The sequence below is a fragment of the Limanda limanda genome, chromosome 18, assembly GCF_963576545.1.
Source record: "Limanda limanda chromosome 18, fLimLim1.1, whole genome shotgun sequence".
Lineage (NCBI taxonomy): Eukaryota > Metazoa > Chordata > Actinopteri > Pleuronectiformes > Pleuronectidae > Limanda > Limanda limanda.
In genome coordinates, this window is record NC_083653.1 from 2556135 (window position 1) to 2575051 (window position 18917).

An 18917-nucleotide genomic window follows, 5' to 3' on the forward strand; every position below is an offset into this window, starting at 1 on the left:
TATTCAATGTATTAACTCTTAAATGTATCAACTCTTTATTGTACCCTCGGCACCATTGTAAGTGAGGGTCTTATTCCTCAATGTGTTTTCCGAGGCTTAAATAAATATTCAATCAATCAATAAACGATGAGTGGAGTCGGTGAGGTTTGAACCCGCGGCTGCTGCAGAGGATCCCGGTCTCCTGTCAGCCGGTAGGGGGCGGTGTGGAGCGGCAACATGGCGCTGTGAGTGTGGCTGAAATCCGCGAGAATCGACCCGATCAACACCGGAGATGTTTGCTCTTCCTTCCCGGTGAGGGAGCTTCTTCCGGGGGCGAGCCTCGCTGCTGTGTGCCCGGCTCCGGACAGTCTCCACGGGGCCGGTCCCGCTCGGCGAACATCGGGATTCGATACCGCGGGACCTGAGCCCAGCTTCCCGGGTTCAGTGCGCCGCCTCTCCGCCTCCGCCACCGGGGCAGAGAGCCCCGCAGCCCGGCAGGGTGAGTTATATACGGCACCGGGAGTCGTCACCGGCATGGACGACTCCCGGTGCCGGGGGTTCGATTCCCAACACTACCGCAGATCTACCGGGACAGACAGAATTGCCACACTCCGCTCGACCACTGTCACAAGTTAGCTTTAGCAGCAGCTGCTAGCTTAACAGCGTGGCTGCGGGAAAGATGCGAGTCACCGCGAGAACAAGCGACTTCCATCGGTTTGTCTCAGTTATACATTAATAACATTAATGCCGAATCATTGAGGGGATTCGAAACATCCAGATTGTGTTATAGTAGTGAACGTGTGACTCGTGTGTTTGTGTCAAAGCGGAAGAGACAATAAAACTGTCACTTTGGTGGACGAGCTCTGGTTTGTCAGGAGGAGGAGTTTCCATGTGAAGTCTGAATTGTGTTGTTGGTTCATCTAATTATTAGAACAAACAACTCCACTCCTGCAGTAACAGTGGTCAAAGATCAAAGGAATTGTTATTTTTTGGTTTGTTTCTCTACAAGAAGAAAATAAGAAGAAATAAAGAATCCTTTGATCTTTGATCACTGACACTGAGTGGAGTTGTTTGTTTACGGTTCAGCATCAAAGGATTCATGGTCCATGTATGTCCACGATACAGAACATCGTGTTTTAAAAGGTGTGTAATCAAACTTAGAGTTAAGGCCAATGTATGCTTCTCCGAGAAAGTGAGTTGGGACCGAAGCAGAACAAACTGGGAATATGATGACATATTACTGCATAATTACAGTCACACTCACTTAAAGGAAACATGTGTGGTTTAATTTGACAAACATTCAGGTTCACCCAGTAAGTCACTAAATGTTTGTCTTGGTTCTGTGTTTCTTCTCGGAGCAGCAGCCGAGCCGGAGGGAGAAGGAACCTGCTCCACACATGAGGAGGCACCAGGTCAGACAGCGACAGCACGACAACCCCAGAGCTGATGGAGTCCACTGACCCTGGACCAGGTTTCTGCTTTTTTCACTCGCTATCTTATAGGCTTAAATCGTTAAGTCACGTGAAATGTCACATTATTATTATGTCCGCGAAGGAGCTTATGTTTTTGTCTGTTGGGCTTTGGCGGAGTTATGCGTTCTATGTGAGTTTTTGTGCTTAAACACTTTAAATTTGCACAAAATAGTAATTAAAGAATACAAATGATTAATTACCGTGTCATCTGCCATATAATGTAGAATTATATATGTATTATCGTATATTGTTTCCCTTATATAATGTCCTGTACAACTGTGGAATAACACTGTCACTGTCCTCACAGGGCAAGAGAAGCCATCAGAGCAGAATCAGGAATTAACCCCCAGCTCAAGAGGACGGCAACGGAAGAAAAATTCCAAATATACTGATTTTGAAACTGATGATAAGTCGACTGAGACAAAATCACCTAGAAAGCGCTCGGGGGGGAGAAGTACACCTTCTAAAACCACTCCGCCAAAGAGTGAAGATGCTGAAAATGCGACACAACCTGCTGCAGATAAAGAAAAAGAAGCAACAGATAAAGCAGCTCAAGAGTCTGATGGAAAAGCCTCAGAGGAAACTCCGAAAAAGGCAGTGAGAGCCAAGAGGACCCCGTCAAAACAGAGTCCGGCAAAACAGACTCCCGCGAAAAAGACTCCAGCGAAAAAGACTCCAGCGAAAAAGACTCCCGCGAAAAAGACTCCAGCGAAAAAGACACCCGCAAAAGATTCTCTCCAAAAAGAGTCTCCCGCAAAAGACCCTTCTGCAAAAGAGTCTCCCGCAAAAGACTCTTCTGCAAAAGAGTCTCCCCCAAAAAAGACTCCCGCTAAAAAGACTCCTGCGAAAAAGACTCCTGCGAAAAAGACTCCTGCGAAAAAGACTCCCGCTAAAAAGACTCCCGCTAAAAAAACCTCAGCCAGTAAAACTCCCGTCGCTGATGGGGGCCTGGCAGCTGGAGAGGATGGAGCTGAACAAGCTGTGGAGCAGGAAAATGGGACGCCAAAGCCGAAGAGGAAGTACGTGAAAAAGCAGCCTCCTCAGCTGGTGGCAGAAGCACCAGCTGAGGAGGCTCAGGGAGAAGATGCAGTTCCACCTGAGGAGGCGCTCGGACCGGGCGGCCGCCGCAGGAGAGGTGCAGCTACAGCGTGAGTCATCAGATTTACTGAATTACAAACTACGTATGCGTGTCGTATTTAACCACAGTGGCCAGAGGCATTATGACATTTTCACTTTCCCACAATTGTGAACACGATAACTGAACAATGCCTTCAGGGAATTTCTTAAAATCTTGTGCAAATGTTTAATTTGACCTAAGCATGAACTGATTGGATTTTGGTGGTTAAAAGTCAGATGTTAAGGATGTTGTGACCTCACAAAGCATTATGGTGACTGACGGTGCACTGGTTGGCGTAGGCATACAACCACCGTGTGGTATTTCTAGTTATTTGAAGGATCCAATGTACATTCTTAAAAAACCCAAATCAACCTTTGTTTTGTGCCTTTTCTCAGTAAACATTTGTGTTAACTGTTGTGCATAGAAAGAGTCAGTCAGAGCCTATTTAAACTTAAAAGGTAACGTAGGTAAAGTCTGAAATGGCGATCTAATCAATCTAATCTAGAATAATGTGATTAATCTCTTCCAGAGCCTTGAAGTACCTCCAGATTCTGGCAAAAGAGGTGTTTGGTAATCCCAATGATGATTCCCAGCCTGGTGCCAATAGTAAAGTCAACAAAGAGGCGAAAGGTCCCAAAGGAAACAAAGGTACTGGGACAGTCCTGCTGGTAATCGTTTCCCACTTGACTGACGGGTCCATCTCAATGTGGTTGAAACCTTTTTCCAACTAAGTCTTGTTTTTAACTTTGCAGAAAGCTTAGCTAGCTGTTAGCCTCTGATTCTAGACTTTATGCTAAACCAGGCTGTAGCTGCATATTTCAGGGGAGTGTCAATCTTCTCAACTAATACATGGACAGAAAGAAAATAAGTGAACTTCCCAAAATTGATATTTCCTTTAATTATATGTTTTTGTATTTTTCTGTTTGAATTCATTTTGTGCTCTGAGGAAAACCACCTCACAGGCCACAACGTTAGTCCAATATAAGTCGTAAACTTCTCAGGGGAGAAGTTACGTAGCCTGACATCAATGTTTCCTCTTTGCAGCGGCTAAAGGTAAGAAAAGGAAACGGCGTGCTTCTAACAGCAGCGACGACGATGATGATGACTTTCTGCCTGGTGCTGAAGAAGACGAGGTTGAGGAGATGGAAGAGGAAGAAGATGAAGAGTCAGATTCGGACTTCAGGAACGCCGGAGGACGTCCAGGAGGTTTTCCTATCAACAGGAACAATGTTAGTGGTTTTCTGATGTTTCCTGTTTCTTTGAAAAAAACAATTTCGTTGTACTTGTTACTCTGTGCAGTGACAATAAAGTTGAATCCTTATCTAAGAATCTGTTCATAGAGATCAGAGGCTCCACAACTGTATAAAGTCATAAATAATCACTATTTAAATGGAATTGAAGTCCTGTTGGATAAAATCCTCATCTCTGACTTCTCTATATGTAACTGGGCTGTAAATTCGTTGTCTTCTCTCCAGCAGATTTACTCCAATGCCAAAACCAACAACGGGCTCACCATGAGAATCATGGGGAGTGTTTGGAGCAACTTTGAGACGACCAAGAAATTGTGAGTAGCTGCAGGTACTGCTGCAGTGTGGTTGTTTCTAGTGTTGATAATTTAACTGGTTTGTTATTTGTTCCCCCAACACATTCATGGTATGTTATCTAAATTTCCCTCAGGATTAATAAAGTATCCATCTATCTATCTATCTGGTATGTGATGTGATATGTTTGTGTGTTTGTAGCCGCGAGGAGCACTACAGCAGCTGGGTGTTCCCAGAGTGGGTTCCCTCCACCAGTAACTGGCACCTCGTATCTCAAAGGTATTTCCCCTTCAATGCTGTTTTTGAGGGGCAGGAAGTAAATAGATGGATGTTTCTTGTGCTGTGTTTTTAACTGGACATTGGTTATATCCCAACTGTAGCATCACAGTCAGTTGTTGCATGTCAGACAATTTGTGACTTGTGTATCTCAACCACAGTTAAGATGGTTACCATTCAAATTAATTGAAAATTCTACCAGATTTTCGTGAAATGAGAAAAAAGAAAATGAATATTTTGGTACATTTCCATTGACTGCTCCTAGGAGTTGTAATAATCTCCAGTCAGCTGCTGTTTAACCACTGGAGAAGAAGAAGATGCAAAAAACATTACGTGATTAAACGAGCGCCAATAAAACAATATGATAGATAATTGCTGAAATGGAAAAAAAACAATTCTGATTTGATTGGGAACTTAAAAACTCTAGTCTTGTCTGAGTTGTGCCCTGGTTAGTGTCTTGAACCTCTTGTACAGGTTCATTAACTGTATGTTTCATGTGTCTTCCATGGGACTCAGTGATGTGGAGAAGTATCTTCCTCAGGAGCTTCGTTCAGCTGCTTTCAAAGTGTCCAGAGCCGGCCTCGCCGAGGAGGAGGCGTCTTTTCAAAGTCTCAACAGGTGAGAAAGATCTTCATCCAAACATTGATTCCTACTGAAATGATCCACTGGACAATCTTGGTTGAACACTAGTTATAGAAGTATATGTGAATCTGGTTGATCTAAAAGTCAGATCTGGTATTTTTTTAAGGTAAATGGAGACAATAGTCCTTTGTTCTTGTTTCTAAAGCTTTTCTGTGAATGTTCCTCACCAGGTTTGAGGCGGTGCCTGCTCACACAGAACGCTGGGACATGCTGCTGAATGCGGGGGGGCCGGTCTGGGCCATGGAGTGGTGCCCGACCCCGGATGGAGCTCCGGCCACACAGTACCTCGCTGTGGCCTGCCATCGAGGCATGGACGACCAGCACTACGTCAACAAGACCTACACGGGACCTGGACTCATTCAGCTGTGGGACATGGGCAACATGGAGTACAACAGCAGGTACACAGGAAGTTTCAAACTGTAGTGTTTCCTGCTCCGTTGCTTGTTGTGATGCCTCTTGTTCTGGGTCTTTACCTCCGTCTGGTCTCTGCAGCCCGGACTCTCAGCCGGCTCTCGCTTACGGCTTAGCTCAGGACAAAGGCTTCATCTGGAATCTGAAGTGGTGTCCTGCTGGAGGCTGGGAGCTCCCCAGCTGTGGCAGAAAGGTGAGAAAAGTGACTCCTTGGACAAACCAGTAGATTTGATTTGGTGTTTATAGCTAAACATTAAGTGACGTTTTTTTACTGTGCGCCTCCGAAGGCTCCGTTCCTGCCCAGGCTCGGTCTTCTAGCTGCTGCCTCCTCGTCCGGCGTGGTCACCATCTACAGCCTCCCCCACCCGGCCGCGCTGCAGTCCAACAAGAAGCTCCCGGACCCTGGTGAGACTGAGACTCAACCTCCTTAACCCTAAAAAAAGGTCCTGACTCGAGCAGATTCACGCACCCAGACGGTGCAGTGTGTCTGGGTGCTCAGCAGAGGGCAGTGTTGTCTTTCTAAAGCCTGCAGTGGGTCTGTCCATGTTGTGATTCCTGCTGTTTCCTGTGGAGACACGTGACTGCAGCACCACAGAGCTCAATTAGTGGGGATTTCTGGATCACCTATAAAATGTCAATTAATAAAGTCAAGAGAAGATGCAGAGGCTGGTGGAACTTTAAAGAGGGAAAGTGAATTGTGACATTTATTATTATGATTATTGATTTTTTTTCTCAATTACCTGGTGAATCTGCTTTGGTCCAAAACATATCCGAAGAGAATTGAACAATAGCCAAACTCTTGTGTGATGATGAGTAAAAATCTTAAAATATTCAGTTTACAATCATCAAAATCTGAGAAAAGCAGAAAAAGGCTTCAATGATTAATTGTCTATCAAAATACTTGCTGATTCATTTTCTGAAGATGGACTAATCAATAAACAGTTTGAGCCGTTGTGATGATTTGAGGATTTTCATCTACAGGCGTTCATCAATAACGTGATTAACTCAAACCTAAGTATGAAATCCATCAAACAGCGTCACACCGGTCATGGACATCATTAACTGAACCAGATATCATATTCAATAGAAGGACAGTGTCCACAAGGGGGGGGGGGGTGTCTGTGTGGTGTGCTCGGAGGCTATCAAACAGTTTAATGCTGCTTCAACAAGGGGAGAAGTGAATCGCTCCTCTGAGAGATCTGCACACACACACACACTCACACACACACAGCTCCAGGAGTGTATATATGCTGACATTATGGATGGGGGGGGCCTGTGGTCCAGTCCATTCAGATCCCTGTGTCAGCTGCCTCTGGGGCTCCGCTGATGGAACGCTGTGTGAATGAGATTAATGGCGACCTCGTGGGCCTCATCCATCATGCACACAAAGCTGTTTATATATCTACACATTTGTGTGTTGATCTGCCTGCGACTGCCCTCAGGCCCGGACTGATCTGAACCACTACACCAGTCTGAGACAGCAGCATCTGAAAACACTTGAGATTAGAGCAACACAACCTTCTCACATCCCATCCACACTCGTCTGTGGTTGTGTAACATGAAGATTGTTGTGTGCAGATTTTTTCATGCTGAATTTTATTCTCACAGTTTTAAACCACAGAATCTCTCATGATTCACATGAGGTTAAATACTTATTAAATGTTATTAACTCTCTGATCGATGTCATCGAGCTGCGCTGATCACGATTATTTCAAACTTTTACCTTCATTACGATTAATGAAGGATTATTTGAGGACACATGTGTCTTTACTAAAGTTGTAGAGCACTGTGTGTTGGTATTTAATTGACAAACGTTGTATTGGATGATTCCAATGAATTACACTTGGTTTTATGATTAGTAAATACTTTCAGGGCTGTAGTCGGGACATGAAAGCTCTATAAACCCTGACATTTCCACTCTTAGTTTTTCCCTTTTCCCCCGTAGCTGCTTGGCCGATAGTTTCCATTTTATTTTGTGGCCACGGGTCATTGGGTCTGTTTCCACAGAGCGACTGTGTCAGCCGCTCGCTTCCAACCATAGGTTATGGTTATTGGATAGAAAGGTTGCAGAGCGCTCACATTAGAAGACGCTGTGTCCTGAACACACAGACTGACGACCACAGAGCCGGGCTTGGACTTGGACTGGGACTTAAACTAACCTTCTCAATATGGTCATATATACATTTGTATAAACGCTGCCTCAAGGTGTTCCCCACATTAGGAATATACTTAGTAAATTCTAAATTACTCGCGTATACCTTGAAAGTCTAAAAATATTGTATTTAGCTTCTAGAATATCTACCATCTGTTGTTATTATCATCGCTAAATTTACCAGATATACAGAAGACGGGATCTCGATGTCTTCAGTGGCTGCTGCCACCAACTCGATATAAAACCACACCAGTTGTATCCTGGTGGTCAGTCTATATAAAAATGTAAATGGCTGCTGTTTGCACTTGAGCCTCAGAGAGATGAGGTCAACCAGTGGATTGGTTCTTACAAGAAACCTTGAGGAGCATCTAGAAATATGCAGGAATGTTTTTCAACGAGATCCATGAAATCTGAAAAATGCCAGATGTTAAAGAACATGAAAAAACATCCAGGATTCGCCCTCTGATCTGGATCCAGACCATAATGTAAACGTCTCTTTCCTGACCCGTCCTGGATCCTTCCATCATGCTTTAGTGAAATCCTGCAAAGAGACACACTCACACAAACTCATCATGTGGTGGTTGTCAGTAGAATTTCTTGAGTCCTCCATAGTTTGTTCGCTGGCTCTGCAGTCACATGTCATTTTGATCTGCTGACCTTTATTCTAAAGACTTGACTGTTGTTTTTATTCATCTCATATGTTGAAATGACTCCAGAGAGCGGACACGGGTGAGAAGGTAAAAGCACCGAGTGAAACCAGGGGAAAAAATGACCAGTGAATTCTTTATAGCGTTTTTTCTTGCTTCTCTTAGCCGTAAAAGATGAGTTCTAATTGAAAACAGATTAGTTTCCTCCGTGGAAATGATTTCTCTGTGTTTCCGTACCGGCTGAAAGGGTTACGGGTGAAATTGGCTTGGGTTGGGGGCGGGGGGTTAAACCCGGGCGTGGGCCTGTCTTCCCCACCGGCCCGGCGCTGTTTGCGACAGATAATTATAAATGGCTTTTGTCCGCCCAGTCGCCAGAATGAACGAGCAAGTGACTGAGAAGAGAAGGCTGCTGGAGCTGCAGAATTGTCGGGGGTTGGATGTAGGTTTGTGTCTGTGTGTGTGTGCGTTTGTGTGTGTAGTGGCGACGAGAGGAAGGAGGAGGAAAAAGACAAAAGGGAGAATGTGAGACGGCGAAGTGAATGCACATAATTTACAGTTCCGTTCTCCATCAGACAAGGATCTATAATTGAAATGACAAAGAAGATGCATCACCGAGCCAGTTGTTAGTGTTGGAAGCTATGAATTTAAGGCCTAGTAGCTGACACCTCGTGTATCCCCACGCTGTCAATCATCCAGGACTTATTTTTGGAAGGGGGGGGGGTCACAGGGAGGCCAAGTGAATGTGTTTTAGTGTGTGTGGTACCTTTATTCATTATCTCTGTTGTTCCTCTTCAGGAATTGAGGATGTGAGTTTGCAGGTGGTGTTTGGTTTAGATGAGGTTAACATTAACTGCATTAATATTAATTAAACCCAAACCCTGTTTATGATGCCAGATAATCTACATCATCAGTCACATCAAAGTGTACTCATCACACACAGCCTGTCTTTGAGCTGAGAGATTAAGCGGTGTGAAAATGCCAACCACCAGGGGGCGCTCAAGATTATTAGGCTTCACTTTTGAGAGCTGCCATATTGTGTATGGATGAAACCCACATTAGTCTTCCAGTCAAAACTGTATTAACACTTTGGATTTACTTAAAACTGATTTTTAAATGGTTTAAACCAGTGGACGTGAAGCAAATTTACATCTAAAGCTCAATTCCAGCTTTTTGTTCTATGAAATTGATCTGATTTGAATGCTTAGTTTTAATAATCAGCAATAATAAACACATTAACAATGGTGATTTATGTGTCTTTCCACAGGAAATGCAAACCAGCAGCTGCCGATCTACCAGGTAAGGCCCTGTCCCAGTCCTCTCCCTGTTAAATCTGATCCATTTTCACATAAGCTGATTTAAAACGTAACGTTATATAAAGTATAAGACAAAACCCAACGATAGAATGTATCATCCCTCTGTGCGTTGTTGTATCTGAAGCTGTTTGTTGTGGTGCTTCCTGTTGTTCTGCAGGCGGACGCCGTGTTGACGCTGAAGCTCGGCTCCCTCAAAGCCCCTCGGCAGCAGCACAGTGGACAGGTCCTGTCTATGGCCTGGCTGCCTGAGAAACCACACAATATAATAGCTATTGGATTCTACGACGGTATGAATTGATTTCTTGCGGATGTTTCTTGACGAATTGGTTCAGTGTCTGAAAGACGGAACAAATGAGCAGCCTGGTTCCCTCCAGGTTCATCTGTACGAGTCCTGAGGAACACAAACATGATTCACTGGCGTCTGCTGCACGTTGGAATGATATAATCCCTTATTGTCTTCGTGTTGGTGTCTGTCTCCAGGTGTCGTCGGCCTTTGGGATCTGTCCACGAAGTCGTCTTTGCTGCAGATGCGAGAGTCGGACGGCTCGCTGACGCTGCTTCCCTTCCGATGCTTACTGGCTCACGATCACGCCGTCCGGGCGCTGGCCTTCTGTCCCGCCTCCAGGTAAATCTCAGGTTCTGTTCACTTATGTCCCCTTGCCGGCGATTTCCAGGTTGTCTGCCATTCCATTGTTTTGAACACGAAATCTTCAGAACACCTCGAGAGAATCCTATCAAATTTGGCACAAATGTTCACTCAGACTCATGAAGTAACTGATTGCTTGTTAATCATAGTGTAAGATTCATAAAAGGACTATTACATTTTCCATTTATGTCTGTTTTCACCTGGTCATCCGTTCTCGTGCCAAGCTGTTGACTCATTTAACGTCATCGAATCGCTCTCTATATAAATTGTTCTGACTTGTTCTGAGTCCGAAAACCTGTAATTTATCAACAACTCAGCTTGTCACTGCATCACAGAGAATTATGACTCATGAATAGTGAATGGTTGTGTTAAAGGGACTCTTACCTTTGTTGCATTTTTACACTTTTTTTGGATAAGGTTAAATTGGTATTAATAAGGTAATGACACTCTAAAATGCAAGACAGACCCACCAGGAGTAAAAACAAACAATTATTTCACTCCCGTCTGTCTGCTGGTTTGTTTACATACATTCCTGTAGATAATTAATGTTGTCGTTCACCTCCCCAGAGAGAGAGAGAGAGAGAGAGAGAGAGAGAGAGAGAGAGAGAGAGAGAGAGAGAGAGAGAGAGAGAGAGAGAGAGAGAGAGAGAGAGAGAGAGAGAGAGAGAGAGAGAGAGAGAGAGAGAGAGAGAGAGAGAGAGAGAGAGAGAGAGAGAGAGAGAGAGAGAGAGAGAGAGAGAGAGAGAGAGAGAGAGAGAGAGAGAGAGAGAGAGAGAGAGAGAGAGAGAGAGAGAGAGAGAGAGAGAGACATCGTGTCTGGATCACTGCTTTTTAATTACACAGCCATGTTGAAAGAGATAAAACTACCCTATCTATCTATCTCTCTCTCTATCTATCTATCTATCTATCTATCTATCTATCTATCTATCTATCTATCTATCTATCTATCTATCTATCTATCTATCTATCTATCTATCTATCTATCTATCTATCTATCTATCTATCTATCTATCTATCTATCTATCTCTCTCTCTCTCTCTCTCTCTCTCTCTCTCTCTCTCTCTCTCTCTCTCTCTCTCTCTCTCTCTCTCTATCTATCTATCTATCTATCTATCTATCTATCTATCTATCTATCTATCTATCTATCTATCTATCTATCTATCTATCTATCTATCTGTCTCTGTCTCTGTCTCTGTCTCTGTCTCTGTCTCTGTCTCTGTCTCTGTCTCTGTCTCTGTCTCTGTCTCTCTCTCTGTCTCTCTCTCTCTGTCTCTCTCTCTCTGTCTCTCTCTCTCTGTCTCTCTCTCTCTCTGTCTCTCTCTGTCTCTGTCTCTCTCTGTCTCTGTCTCTCTCTGTCTCTCTCTCTCTCTCTGTCTCTCTCTGTCTCTCTCTCTCTCTCTCTCTCTCTCTCTCAGGCTGCATTGATTGCTCTGTCTTCATTTGTTCTCCGGCAGACGCGGCTGTCACATGTGATCAATGCTGCTGCGATGATGCATTTCAGATCAGCGTTCAAGCCTTTCTCCTCTGGCGGGAAAAAAATCCTGTATTGTTTCTCACCAGTCAATCAAAAAACGGACACGGACTCTTCTTTGCGTCTTTCAAGTTGTCAAACTCTGTGTCTGCTCGTCTCAGGAACCTGTTGGTGACCGCAGGAGAAGATCGCTACATGAAGACGTGGGACCTGAAGAGGCTGGACCACCCAGTCACTGTTCAGAAACGCTACCTGACCAATGAAATCCACTGGCCACTGAATGCGCCGGGCTACCTGTTAGCCCAGGATGCCGCCTACGTAGCGTAAGAAAGCTTTTCTGTTTAACCTCCCTGAACTTCACACGTAACACTTCTGTTCCAGGACCTTCGTCGTGTTACCCTCTGACCCACAACATGGGTCAAAAGTGACCCATGTTGTGTAAACTTGTGTAAACTTGATGAAGTAATACAAAAACTATTTTAGTTCAAAAATGAAGGCAGAGAAAATGAAAATAATGATTTGTGGTAATCAAAAACAAGATATTTTAATGAATACTTTGAAATATTAAATGATTAAATGAATATATTTTAAAATATATAGCAAAGAAGCACAGCCATGCATGAAATAACATGTGAAATTAATACGGGTCATTTTTGACCCATGGAAGGGTAGTGATACAAAAATGTTTTTTATTAAAAAAGTAAAAAAGGACAAATGAAAGTAAGAATTTGTGATGATCAAAAACAAGTTAATTGAGGAATTCCTGAAATTCTGAATGATGAAATAAATGTATTACAAAGATATTTACAATTTAAACTCCATCGGGTCATTTTTGACCCATGTGTGTAAACTTGATTTAAAAATACAAAAACTATTTTAGTTAATAAATTATGAAAGATAAAATGAAAATAATGATTTGTGGTAATCAAAAACAAGATATTTAATGAATACTTTGAATATTAAATGATGAAATAATTAGATTTCCAAAAATATAGCAAAGAAACACTCAGCCGTGCATGAAATAACACTGTAAGTCTATACGGGTCATTTTTGACCCATGTTGTGCCTTAGAGGGGGATGAGCTTTGTCTGTAATTAGCATCTAAGATTGAAGCGATGGAAGAATCAGACGGTTTTTATGAACCCAACATTTCTCCTTTCCTTATGTTTTTTAATTTATTTAGGAAGGGTTACCACGGAGTCCACTTCTTTGACCACTACATGCAAGCTGTCTACGCAGTTCCTCGGACCGGCAGCCTGTGGGTGAGTGTGACTCAGTATTTCAACTTCTACTTATCTATCAACCCTCTAATGATGAATATGTATGTCACAGTTTTGGTCTTTTGATGATTTCAGACAAATCAAGATGTTAATTTGTTCTTCTACCTCAAACTCTCTTTAAATGTCTTGATTTCACTGTAGCTTGTTTCGTTTTCTCCCCTGAAAGTTACAGTCGGTTCATATTGGGCCAAAAAACCTTTCTTCATTTCACCATGTTCGTGAGAGCGTGGCAGTAACTCCAGAGAAAACCACTGGGCAGTGCTGATTGGTCTGTTTCTGTTCTCCTGCAGTCCATATCTTACACTGATTGGTTGAACAGCGTGGTGACAGCAGACAGCCTCGGCGAGTTGATCCTCGCCATTTTGCCTCCGATAACCCACAGCTCTCCGTACGTCAAACGCACGATCGAGAGACGATTTGTAAGTTTACAGTTTATTTTTCTGTCCTAACTAATTCTGTTTTTAAAATGATATTCGGACACCTCCACCACATCTGTGTTTCCTGTATTATTAAACACCTGAAATAAAAATATACACATTCTTTTAAAATAACTGTCACAACATAAACCTTACAGTTAAAACACTACTTTTGAATATGTTATATTGTCTGATAAAATAAGACGACACTCCTTTTCTTGAACCTGTTTCTTCAGCCCGTATACATAACGACTCTGGTGCCTCACGCTACAACTGAGGAAGCAACTCCCGAGACGGGAGGAGCAGCGGAGGAGGAGGAGGGAGGAGGAGAGGTGGGAGAACAAGATCCTGGCTCCGAAGCAGGGGATGAGAGCGTTAGTGAAAACGGAAGAGAAGGACGAAGAGGTCGAAACAACACAAGTCTGCCTCTGCGGTTCCAGACGTACAAAGAGGCTGCGAAGAAATACTGCCTTCACCACTCCGACAGCAACATGGTGCGTAGACTGAGAAGAATCTGAATCTGTTCACCTCCTCAAAGCCAAACTCACAAAGGGCCTCACCACCGGCAACACATTAGAACAACTGAGTAATTAAAGGATTGAAAAGGTCAATAAAAGACCAGATTAGTGTTGCGGGTGGAAATCAAAGGCAGGAGGCGTCGTTCTCAAGTTAAAATTAAGCAGGTTTATTCAGAGGTCACAGGTCAGGAAACTGCGGTGTCTAGCAAATGATCATGCATGGTCCACTGATCCTGTACAGGAAAAATGGCGTTTAGTCAGAGTGCGCACAAAGCTTATATATCGATACTGGGCTTGACAGAGGTTCTTCTTGGATTGGGATTGGTCGGATCTCGTCGGGTCGTCCTCCTGGCGTTGCGTGATGACGTGCAAGCGGTGTCGGTTACTAGAGTTCATGAGCATATTGCCTCGCGTGTGTGCTTATTTTATGTGTGTGTGAAGTGAAGTGAGGTCATAAAAAACTGTGAGAAAGGCATGAAAACCTCTAGTCTAATCTGTCCGCTGTGTGTGTGTGTGAGGGAGTCTCAGAACTAATATAATGAAGTGATTCATGAAGCCAGAGGTTTGAAAACCTGTTATCTGTCCGCTAAGGCAGACTCCCTTTTTAAGGAGTATGAACCATTCTGAGGTTGAGAAGCAGGAGAAGAACTATGTGTTATGTTTGTGTGTTTACGCTATGTGTATCTGACTACACGTTAAAGTGTGTGTATGTGTGTGAACAGTGGTGTATTGTCAATATTAGGTTTATATATGTAAATGATTGTGATGATTTATTTCATCTGGGAAACTAAGAGATATCAGAGCTTCTACTTCAGATGATCCTTTAATTATTATTGTTCAGAAGTGACATATATATCTCACCATTTATTTCACCAACAATCTCTAACTTCCTGTATATTCATTCGTTCATCAGCTTTATTGAAACTAATTCTTTCTCTGAAAATCTTCACCTCCGACTTCCAGCTCAGCTTTGTAGGATACCAGAAGCAGGCGACCTGGAAACACATGAGAGACACAGAACTGAAGACGGAGATGAACATGGACGAGCTGCCGCTGGCCGCACTGCACAAGGTATCAAACACACACACACACGGTGACACAACATCAGACTCCCGCTGCGCCTCAACACCTAGAGGAAGAAGAGAGGGAGAAACACCAGCTCTAAAGAGGAGAGGAAAGAGACATAAGTGATGGCAGAGGAGCCTCTCCCTCCCTCCTTCTCCTCCTCTGATGGGCGGCTATAAAGACGAGCGGAATGTAATGATGTGTAAAATGAGAAAAATGTCACCCTCAGAGGAGAGGGGGGGTAGATGGAGAGCAGCCATTTGAGGATTTGATGTGTTTAATTTGAAGAGCGGCAGAGTGGTGGGGGGGGGGAGTTGGTTGTGCCCTCTGGGACAAGATGATGGACGGACACTTCACGGGACAATCTAAAAAAAACACAACGCCATCGGCTGCGTGACTGGATCTTCTGTGTGAAGGGGATAAATGGATGAGACGGAGCGAGAGAGTGACTTTAGAGAAACAAGAAAAGAAGAGAGGCACACCTGAAGGATTTATAGTGATGAAGAGAGAGGGGGGGTGCATGAAGGAGGAGACGGGGGTGCTGAGTCATTCACACAGGAGGGACTATTAAATCATATTAATAAGAATAATCCAAGTTAAATGACGACTAAATGTCCCACAACTTCTCAATCACATGTGTTGTTCTGATTTTAAGATTTTCCTGATTTGAAACGTTCTTTTCTCCTCCTCCTCTTCTTCTCCTCCTCTCCTCCTCTTCTTCTCCTCCTCAGGTGCGTTTCAACCCCAACATGAGCTGCCACACCTGGGTGGCGTCGGGGGGGCAGACCGGGCTGATCCGCCTGAACTGCCTCCGGAGCATGATCAGCCCCAAGATCAGCAACATGATCCTGGAGAACCAGGCCCAGTTCAACGCACTGTACTCGCCCACCGGCCCGACGGCGCCCGGCCAGCCCGAGGAGGAGGAGGAGGAGCTATAGCAGGAGGCGGAGCTGCCGGATCAGAAGGTGGATCACACTGTTACACGGCTGTTTGGCTGCAAAAGGAACAAACCTGCAAAAAAAAACTGAGTCATTAGCACCAATGCACATTTAGTGTTTGTCATGTTTCAAATGGCTTAGCAGCATTTTAAAATTCAAGCAGAAGGATTTAAACAAACTGTCATGAAACTCCTCCCCTTGGAATTCTGCCTGAAAGTGTTTGGGGTTCACGTGGAGCTGCAGGAAGGTTTTTCTTCCTCAGACCGAACCAAACGTCTCACAGACATATTGTTTTAGTCTTTTCTCACTTTGGGCAGTTGGAGCAGTGGGCAGTGCCTTGTTTAAAACACTCATTTATCATTGATCCCTACTAGATCGAGTGCGGTTTCTGTTCGCTCCAGTTTCTCTTTATTTGGCAGCGAGTCGACCGTTGGCAGCGGTGGAATCAGGATCCGGCTCATCATCATCAACTCTCACTGTCGTAAAGTCGAACCTCAGGAACAGAGCTCAGCACCTGCAGCCGTTTGCTCCAGAGACAAATTCATCAGTGACAACACACACGTTTAAAATGGTTTTGCTCGGAGGATCATAACGACTTCAAGGATTCACTTCAACCTCGCGTTTTTCTCGTGGCTGTTGTTCTACTTTGTTCTTCCTCTTCATCTGTGGGAAATAAGCCAGGTTGGAAGAATCGGTTCCTTAACAACAACAACAACAGTCCACTTCAATTCAATCAAGAAAATTGCACATGTTCATAGATCTGTCCCCTGAACACGGCTGATATTTGTCTAGTTAATGAATTCCTGAGAAATAAGATCAAAAGACTTCATACCTCTTAGTGTTAAAGTGAGTGAATCCTTTGATCTGCCCCCAAAATCGAACCTTTCCTGTCGTCGCCCGTTTCTCATCCTTTCACCGAGTTTAGTTTTTTTTACATAATCCTGCTGAAAACCAAACGGATGAATAATAACCTCGGAGGTGAATCTGTCTCCCTCCGACCTGCAGTGGTTTCGGGTCAGTGCGTGTTTCTGTTACAGTATTTTGAGTTTAAGTGTTCGTTCATCACCAGCGACACATTCCATTGTGATCCACGTGATCTTCAGTTCTCAGATTTCTTGCCTTATTAGAATGTCAGCGTCATATTGAACTTGGCCGCTCGATCAGAAAGACTTGTGTTGGTTTTGTTTCCAGACTCTTCGCCTTAAGACGCTTTCGATAGCAAAAGATAATTGCGATAAACCGGGGGGGAAGTCCAGGGTCGTTTTTTCTCGACAACTCAGGCTTTAGCTGAGTGGAAATACTTGAATATTTTTTATTGTGACTCTGTTGGATGTAATGTTTAGAAATTTTAAGCTCTTTTTCGCCCCGAATATGTTTGTTTCTTTACCTGTTGAATTTATTGCTGTTGTTATGCTGATATTTCAAACATTTTAATTCAGTTTGCAGAAGAAGCTCAGTGAAATTATTATAATTTATTTTTCAGCATCTACAAAAACATTTAAATATGTAAATACTTACAGACGTGACAGGATAATTTAAGGGTTTGAAACATGCGTGTTGGTCTATTTTTCTAATAACTTACAACTTTAATTGACAGTTTCTGAGTTAGTTTTAATAAACACAATGATAATGTCGTCGGTCATGATCATAATTACTGTCAATATTATAATGTAATTCATAAAAGTATCAGACTGTACAGGACCTGCTCTTATTCAGTTTTTCTGTGTTGTGTTTTTTTAATGAAAAATATTTCAATAAATGATTAAGATTCTAATTTCATGCTTCGTAATAATCCAGCCTCTCTCCATCATCTGCAGTCTTTTATTTCACTTTACAAAAATCTCTTGCAACACACATAAAAATGAAATATCAAACACCACAGACGTGACAAGTGGGTTTACGCATCATCACCAGGACACGGAGACAAAGAGCCGATTGTACAAGGAGGGTGAATGTATTTACACAAGTATACACAAAATCATACACAGAAAATACACAATATTTGACATATTTACAACAGTCACAAACGTACATTTGTCACGGGCACAATACAGAGAGCATTCTCAAACAGGAGACTTCCATAGTGAACAGACAGGAACAGAGCCTTTCTGGAATTAAATGAACTTTTGTCAGAGTTTAGCTGCAGTTTAACACTTCAGCCAGTTTGTACGATATCAAAACTTCAGTGAAATGCTTTGGTCTTCGTTACATTCACTCAGTTTTGACTCATCGCTGTTCGGTCCATATAGATATTCTGCTTTTCTCTGACTTTAAAGAGAAGGAATTATGTAAATATACAGTTTATCCTTAGAAATGGTGAAAATATAGAATTTTAAAGAAGAAGATTCGTCCGCATGGTCTATCAACACATTTTGATTGGCAGTTGAACAAGAAACTTTTGACTGTACATGATATTAGATAACAGCAAACAACCATGCACGCTATTTGGATCTGGATGGAAGTGGACGAGTGTGCAATGTGCAATGTCCTGTTCTTTAAAAACAAAAAAACACTTATCACCAACACTACAAGCATGTGGACCGGCTCATGGGCTGCTCTCATTGGTGCAAATGATAGAAATGATTATCAATTGAGTCCCAAACTATGACCAACCAACAGCAGGGAAGAGGATGAAGCTCCAGAGAAATGCTGCTGGTATTTATGGCCAATCCCAGGATGAGTTCTTATTATATTGTTATGATGACTGCAGTCGCACCACCATATGCTATTTAAAATACTACCATTCAAATACCACTTTCATTATCTTGTTTCCCTTCTAAATTAAACCCTGTCCCTCAGGTCAAATCCTCACAGAACACAGTTCATTTCATTGATTCCATCCTCCTCTAGTAAAGGGTTAGAATAATGTGCCGGTTATTCTTCTAAATTGTTTGACAAACACGAGCACCATTTTGAGTCAGATATTTATCCGACTTCACGGATCAGTAAACTGCAAAGTAACTGAGAAGTGAAGTTGAGTGACTTGGGGAAACTCGAGTGGACGGACGGAGAGACGAGCTGACGGGGAACAGA

At 43.1% G+C, this 18917-nt stretch overlaps 1 protein-coding gene across 1 annotated transcript; it reads left to right on the forward strand.

The window, feature by feature from the left end:
- Nucleotides 1-229: 229 nt before the first annotated feature.
- gtf3c2 (general transcription factor IIIC, polypeptide 2, beta) lies at nt 230-17141 on the forward strand. Its single transcript, XM_061092081.1, has 20 exons — nt 230-478; nt 1341-1450; nt 1759-2599; nt 3098-3216; nt 3613-3797; nt 4044-4132; nt 4311-4388; nt 4902-5003; nt 5198-5425; nt 5520-5631; nt 5726-5843; nt 9502-9533; nt 9708-9837; nt 10031-10175; nt 11829-11990; nt 12851-12929; nt 13238-13366; nt 13600-13857; nt 14845-14952; nt 15678-17141. The coding sequence occupies exons 2-20, from the start codon at nt 1426-1428 to the stop codon at nt 15882-15884; spliced, it is 3147 nt and encodes a 1048-aa protein (XP_060948064.1). The 5' UTR covers nt 230-478; nt 1341-1425; the 3' UTR covers nt 15885-17141.
- Nucleotides 17142-18917: the final 1776 nt, after the last annotated feature.